The sequence below is a fragment of the Vulpes lagopus genome, chromosome 19, assembly GCF_018345385.1.
Source record: "Vulpes lagopus strain Blue_001 chromosome 19, ASM1834538v1, whole genome shotgun sequence".
In the NCBI taxonomy this organism is placed as follows: Eukaryota; Metazoa; Chordata; class Mammalia; order Carnivora; family Canidae; genus Vulpes; species Vulpes lagopus.
In genome coordinates this window covers 8049970-8062992 of record NC_054842.1, presented here as the reverse complement: position 1 = coordinate 8062992, position 13023 = coordinate 8049970, and the positions used below count along the sequence as shown (strand labels likewise).

The 13023-nt window shown below is 40.7% G+C and overlaps 1 protein-coding gene across 5 annotated transcripts in view; it reads right to left on the bottom strand.

Moving 5' to 3' along the window:
- CTDSPL (CTD small phosphatase like) overlaps positions 1-13023 on the bottom strand; it is a 116347-nt gene that overhangs the window by 20104 nt on the left and 83220 nt on the right. For 3 of the 5 annotated variants that reach the window (XM_041733579.1, XM_041733575.1, XM_041733577.1), the window contains exon 3: positions 8236-8268. The exons of the other annotated variants lie outside the window; for them this stretch is intronic. In XM_041733579.1, coding sequence (XP_041589513.1) covers positions 8236-8268 — 33 coding nt within the window. The remainder of the gene's footprint in view (positions 1-8235; positions 8269-13023) is intronic. 5 annotated transcript variants of the gene reach the window in all.

Sequence of the window (13023 nt, the reverse complement as noted above, 5' to 3'; positions counted from 1 at the left end):
TTAAATGGATATTTCCTTTCTTTGGTGGTGGGGGGAGGTTAAAATGAACATTAGTCAAGGATCCACAGTTAATTTTGGACGACAGGGTAGGTAAATTTGCAAGTGTGATGATCATCTTGTCTGGGCTGACTGGATGAGGCTGCATGTGGGTATTCTAATTCTACAGGGGCTCTCTCCAGTGAGTGTGGGTATTTCCTTTTGTCCAACATCATCCTGAAGAAAAAGCCTTCATGGATTCCAACTCCCTTGGCTCTAATTAAAGTTCACCAAGCAGTACTCCCTCAGCCAGTACTCCAAGTAGCACTGTGAGGAGATGTGCCTTAGACACGGGGCATGGGGTTTGGGGTCCTAGAAATGACTCTGTCCTTCATTACGAATCAGCAAGCAAGCAGGTTGCTAGAAAAATTAAACTTGCAAGAAGAAGCTTTGTATCAAAAAGTGTTTTGAAAAGGCAGGGCATGATGAGCTCTGTAAGTGAACAAAATAAGGAGGATTTTAGTTACTTCTGTTATTTGGGCCATACTAGAAAAGCATGCCTGTGCCTAGAATAAAATTAGTTTTAATTTTTATTACACAATTATATAATAAAAACACATTCTCATTGTAAAGAACCCAGACATATAACAGACAACTCTTCCCTTTCCCCTGTTCTCCATTCCTCTTCCCAGATTCTCCCCCCTTTTAGTTTAGTATGCATCTGTCCAGGCCTTTCTCAATGCGTTTATATACTAAAACAACACTTTCACTTTATGTAATTGCTAGCCTGGAAAATAAGGCTCTAGAAATTCTATCCCTAGCAGATCTGAAAACATCAAAGATCTGCCAAAAGTGGCTCAGTTATTTTCCAAACCTGAGAATAAAAATTACTTTCTTAGCCTATTTAACCCATACTTTGCAAGCATTCTCTGAGCTAACAGGATGGAAAAGGCCTCACAGTACTACTGGAAGAGAGAAAAGAGGGAGAAAGGTGAGAGTCCTCTTAAGCAAGCTACTGATGTAGCATTTGTGCTGCAGAGAACAAGGCTGGGCTGGGGGCAATAGACAAGGAAGAGGTTCCATTAATCCTCAGCCTGCTTCCTAAATACATACAGCTTCTGAGCTTGGCTTTAGATTAATGCAAATTCTTCAGCCACTGGTAAGAATTCTTCTGGACAGCTCTGTCCTTGGAACATGCAAGGACGCTATATAATTGCAATAGTGCTTTATTATTTCAATTGATCTGTTCAGGTGATGCTTGAATTATTAACTAAAAATGTCCGGAGGCAAATTTTCTCTCAGGCCACCACAGAACTAGAGAAGAAGAGAAGCATTAGTTATATTAAGAAGAGCCTTTTCTATACAAACCTCTTGCTCCAAAGCACATGGAGGGCATTGCCAGGAGAGTGGAAGAGGTGGGGGTAGGGGGTGAAACCATGTGAGGGGAAGGGGGAAGGAAGGAATCTTGGCTTGCCACCCAAGGTATGGGAAGGGCCTTCATTCCAGTTTTCTTCCTTGTAGTAATAGGTCTGGAATTTCTCATCCTTGGTAGTGAACCCACAGCCATGAACAGTTAACTCTGAGGTTGTTTAGAGTACCCACCCCACTCACTCTCTTTTTGGCATAACAGATGGGGGCCAAGGCTTAGAGTCTGTACACTAGGCTTCCCAAGCCATTGAGTGGAGGGCAGAGATCCCAGGGCTTCTGTGGGAGAGGGCAATGGAAACTCTAGACTATCTTTAATTACATTCGTTTCTGCTGATGGGTTCTTCATAACATCTGGTGTAAAAAAGTATACAACTGTTTATTGAAAGGCTTAGGCAAATAGCATAGACACCTGTTAGAAAACGCATTTCTCTTCTCCCCTTTCAGCACTTTTATGGCTCAGATAGAGGTGAACCTTAGGACGGAGTGAGATTCGTGCAAGAGTGGGCACGGGTAGTCGGTTCACAGCCTCGGTAGCATTCCTCGCTGGGACCAAAGCATTTGAGTGACCACCCAATCTTCAGGTGGTTCTAAACTAGTCTCTCTGCTTTTTTTTCTTACCCTTCAATACCTGACCTTTACTGGACAGCCCATGAAGCTTCCAATAAGATGCATGGAGAGCCCCAAATCCCAGCTTGTGTTTGGGAGACAAACGAGTGGAATGTTTAACATCAAGTCCAGATAAAGATGTCATTTTCAAGAGGGGTACAAAAGCTAGATTAATCAACAGTGTTGAGACAACTGCCCTGCCACTTGGAAAAGGAAATAAAGCTGGATCACTACTTCATGCCTTACATCAACATGAATTCCAGATAGGTCACAGATTTAAATGTAGAGATAAAACCATTAAAATACTAGGAGAAAATATGGCTCACAGTCATAGAGTGGGGAGATCTTTCTAAGTATGACATAAAATTCAGGAGCCATAAGGATAAGATTAACACATCTGCCTATGTAAAATGAAACTTCTTTGTGGTCAAAATTATTATAACCAAGGCTAAAAGACATACCATAAATTTTGGGGGAAAGTCCTAATTTCCTTGAAATTAAAAGATAACATGGTATAACATCCAGAAGAAATGAATAGGGAAGAAGAAAGACATATGGATAATAAACCTGTGAAAAGATGTTCATCTTCATTCATAAAGAAAATGCAAATCAAAGCAATGAACTGATATACCATTCTTTACTTACAGATCAGCAAAGATTCAATACTCAATTATAATTTTTTATAAATTTATTTTTTATTGGTGTTCAATTTGCCAACATATAGAATAACACCCAGTGCTTATCCCATCAAGTGCCCCCCTCAGTGCCTGTCACCCAGTCACCCCCACCCCCCGCCCACCTCCCTTTCTACCACCCTTAGTTCGTTTCCCAGAGTTAGGAGTCTCTCATGTTCTGTCTCCCTTTCTGATATTTCCCACTCATTTTTTCTCCTTTCCCCTTTATTCTCTTTTACTATTTTTTATATTCCCCAAATGAATGAGACCATATAATGTTTGTCCTTCTCCTATTGACTTATTTCACTCAGCATAATACCCTCCAGTTCCATCCACGTCAAAGCAAATGGTGGGTATTTGTCATTTCTAATGGCTGAGTAATATTCCATCGTATACATAGACCACATCTTCTTTATCCATTCATCTTTCGATGGACACCGAGGCTCCTTCCACAGTTTGGTTATTGTGGACATTGCTTCTATAAACATTGGGGTGGTGTCCTGGCGTTTCACTGCATTTTTATCTTTGGGATAAATCCTCAGCAGTGCAATTGCTGGGTCATAGGGCAGATCTATTTTTAACTCTTTGAGGAACCTCCATACAGTTTTCCAGAGTGGCTGCACCATTTCACATTCCCACCAACAGTGCAAGAGGGTTCCCCTTTCTCCACATCCTCTCCAACATTTGTTTCCTTCCTTGTTAATTTTCCCCATTCTCACTGGTGTGAGGTGGTATCTCATCAATTATTATCATTTTTGGCAATCCCATACACTCCTGGTGAGAGTATAAATTAGGCTTTCAGAGGACAACGTGGCTTTAATCTATCCAAAATGTAATATATATTCTTTGATCTAGTATTTCCACAATTAGGAAGGGATCACAACAGGTACTATAATTCAAGTCCAAAAACATACATACATCGGAATATTCCTAAGAGAAGCATTTGTAATAGCCTAGAAGTAGAAACAAGGCAAATGCCATCAAGAACACATAAAACATTGAGGTAGATCATTACGCTCTAATATTTGGGAAGATGTTCAAGGTATATTGTTTAAAGCAAAAAACATCTTGCAATACTCTCATTTGTGTAAATACAGTTGTGTATAGATTTCTGGAAGGATACATAACACATATTGGAAGTGGTCATTCTAGGGAGTGGGACCATGTTGGGAGATTTTTTTTCTACTTTATTCTTTCAGTGTTTTTTAAAACTATGAGCTTGAATCATTGCTTAGTAAAAAATCAAAAGACCAAGGCTGTACATATAAACAGAGTAGAAAGAAAATGAACCAATATGGGTATGGTGGGAAGTAGAGATGAGGGGCTCCAGCTAGAACTACTCTGGGTACCCACCAACTCAGGGGTACCTTTCATCCCAGGGACTGGAAACAGCTTTTATCCCAGGGGCTGGGAACAGCTTTCAGGAGGCTACAGGCTCTGGTTTGGGAACAGCACAAGCCCGGATTTCTGGTCCTATGATATAGTACCACAAGCTCACATAGGCTTCTCAAGCAGGTTCCCCATGATCTAGAAAGGGCAGGGCTACTGTGTTTATGTGACCTGCAGCCTTGACACGTGGTGCAGATTCTGCAGGGGATCCCAAGGCTAGAATCCTGTGGCTGAGCTGGCCTCCAAATGGACTTGGGTTCAGCTGTGCATGCTAAGCAGGCAGCTGGAAATCACTCTAAGCCCATCAGTAGTAGAACTGCTTTTCTGGAGAATATCATTTAGTGATGCAAGTTACTTTAGCTAGGTTTTGTTTTTCTGCAAGAAATTTCAGAAACTCACAAGAGTTTCTAGAGTCTCATTTCTTAGGAAGGAGTCAGCGGTTTATTGATCTAACACTGCACAAAATTATACAAGGGATCTTTTTCTCTTTGGCTATTTTATTCTGGGATTTTAGAATATGTTGAATTTCTGGGGAAAGGGTCATTTTCCCTGAGTTTTGCTCTGACAAATGCTTGGTTTGGCACTTAATGAACTTTGAGCAAAACCAGTACCATAGGAGTATCACAGGTAGGGGGAAAGCTACTTTCACCTGTTTAATATAGGTAGCTTTTCAGGAAAAATCTATGTAACTACTATGTATAGTTAAAAGGACACCCCTGGTGTCAATTCCACTGGGTAGCCCGCTCAAACACCGGATAAAAAGTCCTGCTGCCTGATCCATCTTTTTGATTAAAGTTGGTTTACCTGATGAAGCCCCAACTCCAGGCATGCTGGTAAAGTTAGAACCACTCTACAAACCCCTGAAACTTGTTAATGGAGAGTTAAAGTCCTGAGAAAAATGAAATTATCAAAAAGCTGGGGGGAGGGGCAATGTATTCCAATTTGTAAGTGACACTCATTACCAAATATGGAGTCAACTTGTACTAATGAAATCCATTCCTTTCAATGTAAGATTGCTAGGTCTCTTGGATGTTCCTAGAAAATATGTGGAGAAGTCCAAGGAGAGTTAGACGAACAGATTTGACTCAAACAATCTGAATCAGAGACTCTTTATGAATTAAAGTATCAATTCATGAACATCTTTTAAAACAAGACAGGGATGTCCACTCTCACCACTGCTATTCAACATAGTTCTGGAAGTCCTCGCCTCAGCAATCAGACAACAAAAAGACATTAAAGGCATTCAAATTGGCAAAGAAGAAGTCAAACTCTCCCTCTTCGCCGATGACATGATACTCTACATAGAAAACCCAAAAGCCTCCACCCCAAGATTGCTAGAACTCATACAGCAATTTGGTAGCGTGGCAGGATACAAAATCAATGCCCGGAAATCAATGGCATTTCTATACACTAACAATGAGACTGAAGAAAGAGAAATTAAGGAGTCAATCCCATTTACAATTGCACCCAAAAGCATAAGATACCTAGGAATAAACCTAACCAAAGAGGTAAAGGATCTATACCCTAAAAACTATAGAACATTTCTGAAAGAAATTGAGGAAGACACAAAGAGATGGAAAAATATTCCATGCTCATGGATTGGCAGAATTAATATTGTGAAAACGTCAATGTTACCCTGGGCAATTTACACGTTTAATGCAATCCCTATCAAAATACCATGGACTTTCTTCAGAGAGTTAGAACAAATTATTTTAAGATTTGTGTGGAATCAGAAAAGACCCCGAATAGCCAGGGGAATTTTAAAAAAGAAAACCATAGCTGGGGGCATCACAATGCCAGATTTCAGGCTGTACTACAAAGCTGTGGTCATCATGACAGTGTGGTACTGGCACAAAAACAGACACATAGATCAATGGAACAGAACAGAGAATCCAGAAGTGGACCCTGAACTTTATGGTCAACTAATATTCGATAAAGGAGGAAAGACTATCCATTGGAAGAAAGACAGTCTCTTCAATAAATGGTGCTGGGAAAATTGGACATCCACATGCAGAAGAATGAAACTGGACCACTCTCTTTCACCATACACAACGATAAACTCAAAATGGATGAGAGATCTAAATGTGAGACAAGATTCCATCAGAATCCTAGAGGAGAACACAGGCAACACCCTTTTTGAACTTGGCTACAGTAACTTCTTGCAAGATACATCCATGAAGGCAAAAGAAACAAAAGCAAAAATGAACTACTGGGACTTCATCAAGATAAGAAGCTTTTGCACAGCAAAGGATACAGTCAACAAAACTAAAAGACAACCTACAGAATGGGAGAAGATATTTGCAAATGACCTATCAGATAAAGGGCTAGTTTCCAAAATCTATAAAGAACTTATTAAACTCAACACCAAAGAAACAAACAATCCAATCATGAAATGGGCATAAGACATGAAGAGAAATCTCACAGAGGAAGACATGGACATGGCCAATATGCACATGAGAAAATGCTCTGCATCACTTGCCATGAGGGAAATACAAATCAAAACCACAATGAGATACCACCTCACACCAGTGAGAATTGGGAAAATTAACAAGGCAGGAAACAACAAATGTTGGAGAGGATGCGGAGAAAAGGGAACCCTCTTACACTGTTGGTGGGAATGTGAACTGGTGCAGCCACTCTGGAAAACTGTGTGGAGGTTCCTCAAAGAGTTAAAAATAGACCTGCCCTACGACCCAGCAATTGCACTGTTGGGGATTTACCCCAAAGATTCAGATGCAATGAAACGCCGGGACACCTGCACCCCGATGTTTCTAGCAGCAATGTCCACAATAGCCAAACTGTGGAAGGAGCCTCGGTGTCCATCGAAAGATGAATGGATAAAGAAGCTGTGGTTTATGTATACAATGGAATATTACTCAGCAATTAGAAACGACAAATACCCACCATTTGCTTCAACGTGGATGGAACTGGAGGGTATTATGCTGAGTGCAGTAAGTCAATCGGAGAAGGACGTGTATGTTCTCATTCATTTGGGGAATATAAATAATAGTGAAAGGGAATATAAAGGAAGGGAGAAGAAATGTGTGGGAAATATCAGGAAGGGAGACAGAACATAAAGACTCCTAACTCTGGGAAACGAACTAGGGGTCGTGGAAGGGGAGGAGGGCGGAATGGGTGACGGGCACTGAGGGAGACACTTGATGGGATGAGCACTGGGTGTTATTCTGTATGTTGGTAAATTGAACACCAATAAAAATTAATTTATTAAAAAAAAATAAAAAAATAAAACCTAAATTCTAAAAAATAAAAATAAATAAATAAAATAAAATAAAATAAAATAAAATAAAATAAAATAAAATAAAATAAAACCTAAATTCTTCTCTAAGGGCACAGAGCTGTTTAAAAGGCCTTGCTTGATATGGACATCTCAAGTGCAAGTTTCTTTGGAGAGTCAGTCTGATCTGTTTCTTGTTGGCTGGCCTCAGGTGACGTGGCTCTGTTGTCAGAGCAGAAACAGTTGGGGTGGCGTATGTATGTGTATTTATGTGTGTATGTTGGAGGGGTGGGAGGCTGAACACTGGTAGCTACTCTCCCAAATTCCAGGGCTGAAAAGAGAAGCAGTGGCTCAAGGGAGTGCCCAGCTGAAACAGAGTTAGAGCAAAGCCAGCCTGTGGGAGTGGGAGTAAATCCTGCAATTTCAGGGAATGCAATGGGGGCAATTTTTTTCTCATCTCAGAGCCAGGGCCAAGTTCCCAACACTGCTGAGTAATCAGAAATGGTCTGCTCACCTGGGACAGGGCTTGCTGAGCCCACCAGGACAGAACCTGCTATACAATCCTATGTCTGGACAAAAATATGTTCTCATGGCCTATGGAGTTGGGGCTGAGGTGCTGGGGTGGGGAAGTGTGGCAGGTTGCCTTAGGTTATTAGCTTGGAGGCCCTTTGCAGAAAGAAAGGAAAGGTAAGAATTTGGGTAATAGATACTGGTTGCCCTGCTGTTCCTGAGAAAGGAAACTCTCTGTACAGAACCTCCTGCTCACAGTTTTTAAATGTAACTTCATTTTTTAACAGAATGGAGCTGTTTATACCACATGCCTAAACTCAACATATGCAAGAATGTTTAAAAAAATCTTTTATATCAGTAGGCCCAAAGATACAAGATTCCATGAATGTGTAAATAAAATTGGATAAATATACATACACTTGGTATGGGAATGACCTGCCTCTGGTCACCCTAAGGAAAAAGAAAAAAGAAATCATTGTCAGGTTTGAAGAGAAGTAAGTAGATCATATACTCAAAAGAAACTTCAAAGCACTCTTGAGTACAGCAGCCCTATGATTTCCTGTTCTCTCTACCTTAGTGGCATTTAATGAACAGGAGGAACCCAAAGATTTTCCAGTTAGGGCACTGGGCTCCACTCTACCTCCCAGATACTCCCTACCTTGACGAACCAGGCTGGGTTCCTGAGGCTCCTTAATCATGTTTATTTAAGTGGTGCCTCCCTTGCTCCCAGGAATTTAATCCTTAATTGAAAAATAGAAACAAAAGCTCATATATTACTTTGAACCATTAATCCCTTTAATAACTGGCTTATTTCTTCTTTTAAGTAGGTTTTTCCCTAAAAAGACTGAGCCTTAAGGAAATACAATATGCAGGGAAAGGAAAACAAGTTTATCAGGTTATAAGGAACCCTCTTATACTGGTTTCTTCTAGAGGACTGGGCAGAGGGGACAGGCAAGGCTCAAGAAGTTCCCTCTGAGGCCATAGATGTGGAGCTAGCATTCTTTTTAAGGGGAACAGAACCTGTACTCACAGAAAGTATTAAAAAAATTCAGGTCCCAAGGTGGGGCCTCACCCATTCCTCAGCCTTGGAATGCCAGCCATTCCAAACCTGGTTGATGAAACATTTCATTTTAGCATCATGAAGAAATGCTAATAAAATAACACAGTTTTTCCATTATTGCCACTGGGCATTTCCAGTTTCTGTATTTCTTCTTTTTTAAACAGTGGGACTGGAGGCAATGAATAGCAGCATCCTAGTCTTTGATGAAGAGATACACTGTTTCCAGTCTCCCACATATAAGGATTTGTGAACAGTATGTTCAGTATGACTGAGGGGGTCACTGGTGACAAAGGTCTCATGGGAAGGGGTCAAATCTGACTGTTGACAGATGCAGGTGGCTGGTACCTTTTGAGTTCTGCTCTGACTCTAAGCACGATTTAGCAACTTCTTGATTAACTGCAGCCCTAGTAACCACCTCTGCAGTGTAACAGCAACTACTATTTCCTCTCCAGATCATCTTGACTGCTCTTTCCTTTTTCAGGACACTTGGGGCTTGTCTTAAGGATTCTAAACTGTCCTCTGCCATTATTCAAGGCAGAGCTGTGCTGTTCTCCAACATGACGGCAGAATCAAATCAAATTCCAGTTTCTAAGAACTTCCATGGGGAAGTTCATTTCAGAAGCTCTTAAGTAATATTATATCCAACACCTGGATGTAGCAGCAGATCACTGCTCTTGGTGGGGAGACTTTAACCAAAAGCTCACAAGCCTGTTGGACCATTACAGAGTAGTTCTCAATTCTGGATCTACCAACATTCTGGGCCTGATAACTCTTTGCGTGGGAGCTGTCCTAAGCCTTGTAGGATGCTCGACAGCATCCTTGGCTCTTTTACTCACTGGATGCCAGTACAATGTCCAGTAGTGGCCATCGAAAATGTCTCCAGACATTGTCAAATATGCCCTAAGGGGCCAGAATCCTCTCCAAGTGAGAACCACTGCACTAGTGGGATGCTGCAAACCGCCCCTCCACTCAGGTGCATCTTCAGACAAGCTGAGCACATCACTGGTAAAACAAGAGGTAACAGTAAAAACAACTGAAGTGCTTGGCAAAACACAGGCTAGGACTGAAGACACTACTCTGGCCAGGTATTTGGGCTGGAAAATTACCCTGGAAAAGTTTGCATATATGTGTACCTGTGTGCATGGGGTATGCATGTATTTGCAAGTATCTAAGCAATCCCTTTTCTCTGCCCTCTCCCAGAGGTCCCAGAAGTCCTCCATGGTCCTGGCCATTGGGGTCTTTTGGGTGCTGACTTCTTCCTGCCTCTGGCCAAGGCGTCAGACCCATTTATTTGGGGCAACTGGCCTGCAGGTCCAGGTTGTAACTGTGATGGTGGTGACTGCTGCCACTTTAGGCCACTGCTGTGGAAGCATTTCTCCAGGGCAAAGTGAATATATAGGATAGAACCCCAGATGCCACCTGTTGCATTCTGCCCACAGCCTTCCCTCTGCTTCTGACATGCAGAGTTCCAAGAGGAAGGGAGCTGGAGGCCAGCAGTAGGGATGGGCCTAGAATCTGTTTCCACATCTCATGCGCCTGGGCTCTGTGTTCTAGGGGTCCTGACCAAGCTGAGTGTGAGGAAGGGTACAAGGTCCTCTTCTAGGCCTCAGTGCCCCACTTTGACCCCGGTTCTTTCTGTGGTGTCTGGTATTACAGACTGAATAGTGAAGTGTTACGCAAATCATGCATTACTCAAGAGTTAAATAGTTAATCTTTTAAAAAGCCATTTTGATAAATGTTAAGTGAAGGAAGTCCCATGAATGAACACTGAATCCAGGTGAGCTCAGTTCTGCCAGAAGAACTGCCTTCAAAGGCCTTTATGCTCTCATATATACAGCCAGCCATTCTAAGAAACCTGCCAGGGGTGCACCACCCTTGTCTCATGGCATTTCATCTACACCCAACATGGGGCTTGAACTCACAACCCTAAGATAAGAGTCGCACACTCCACTGACTGAGCCAGTCATGTACCCTGGCAAATACTATCTTTATTTTTTATTAAAGATTTTATTTATTTATTAGAGAGAGAGAGAGAGAGGCAGAGATACGGGCTGAGGGAGAAGCAGGCTCCATGCAAGGACCCCACGTGGGACTTGATCCTGGGTCTCCAGGACCATGCCCTGGGCTGAAGGTGGCGCTAAACCGCTGTGCCACCCAGGCTGCCCAAATACTATCTTTAAATAAAACTTTTACTATGATAGCAGTGATTCTTCCCTTTTATCCTCTACAAACCTCAGGTACCAACTATGGTCCTTTTGCTAATGATGATTCTCTAAAGCAATGACAGTATGAGGAAAGCTCACTGGGGGAACACATCAGAATCTGGTGCTACAAGTGGGTTTATTTATTTTTTTTTAATTTTTATTTATTTATGATAGTCACAGAGAGATAGAGAGAGAGGCAGAGACACAGGCAGAGGGAGAAGCAGGCTCCATGCACCAGGAGCCCGACGTGGGATTCGATCCCGGGTCTCCAGGATCGCGCCCTGGGCCAAAGGCAGGCGCCAAACCGCTGCGCCACCCAGGGATCCCTACAAGTGGGTTTACGATAGAATCTCATCATATAAATTCCACTAATAAATTTTTCCATACCAATGTATAATAAGGATTCATCTGTTAAGGCAAGTCATCTTTCATTATTTTTTTCCTAAATTTTCTTACCTATTCTTGGATATTATTTCTTCTACATAAATTTTAAGTCTTATCTAGAAATATAGCAGATCTCTCCATAAATAAGAGCTACCATAGCAACACATTTTAATAATTCTATTTTGGAAGTATTTGGGTTTTCTATGTAAATAATCATGTCTAATGAAAATAAAACTAATTTCCAATCCTTTTCATATTTACACCAAGTGTTTCATTTTCTTGTCTTATTGTATTAGCCAGAAACTGCCAAAGATTTTACTATGTTATTTGCTGTGTTTATTGTTTAAAGATTTTATTTTTACGTAATATCTACCCCCAACATGGGGCTTGAACCTGCAACCCCAAGACCAACAGTCACTCCCCTGACTGAGCCAGCCAGATACCCCATATTTTTATTTTTTTTATTTATTATTTTTTATTTTTTTTTGATACCCCATATTTTTAGAAGATAGTTTTTTTTAAATCATGTTTAAATGGTTTTCTTCTATATATTTGTCTGCACTGTTGTCTGCACAAAGTTTTATGACTATTATATACTTCATGTATCAGACCTATTATTATTAGAAAATGTCCCTCTTTCTCCCATTTAATGTCTTTGACCTTGAATTTTGTTTTGTCTGATATTAATATTGCCACTTTTGCTTTCTTTTTATTTGGTCTTTTTAGATTTTGCCCATCTATTTTCTACCTTTTAAAAACCACTGTATATTAGATGTTGGGTCAGTAATTGGCGCTGGTATCCAAATAATTCCAGTTCTCTTCCTAGACAGTTGGTAGGATTGCATTTCCAAGTTCCTTGAAGTTAGGTGTAGTCATATGAACTGCTTTCACCGTAAGATGTAAGTTACTTCTTAGTGAAAACTTAAAGAGCCAGTGTGACTCACCCTTTTTCCTACTGTGACAAATCAATAATGGAAGCAAGGAGATGGGGCTTTTCTCAAGTCTAGTCTATGAATGAGGATAAAACAGACTATGTAATCCAATAATGGTAGCTATGAGTTACAGGTGGCTACTGAGCCTGTGCAAGGTACTAGTGCAAAGTAAGATGTGCTATAAGTATAAAGTATAAGATTTTGAAGAATTAGTAAGATAAAAAGAATATAAATCTTATCTCACTGATAATTTTTTCTATTGATTACATGTTGAAATAATATTTTGGATATCTTTGGTTAAGTAAAACATTATTAAACTTGGTTTCACCTTTTTAAAATTAGTTTTAAAAATAAGGCTACTAGAAAAACATAAATAACATATGTGACTCACGTTATCTATTTATTAGCAAGTGCCATAGAGCAGAAAGCTTACATAATCCATGCAGCATGAGTGAAAAATATACTCTTATTGTTTTAGGCCTCTGAGGTTTGGGGGTTGTTACTACAGCATAATTGAACCCACACTGACTAGTACATCTACTCAGTAGTCATTCTTCCTTTTTCCTTTGTGAAAGTGCTCTGATTCTGTTGAGGGCAGGAATATGCCAGTCTAAATTCTTCCCCT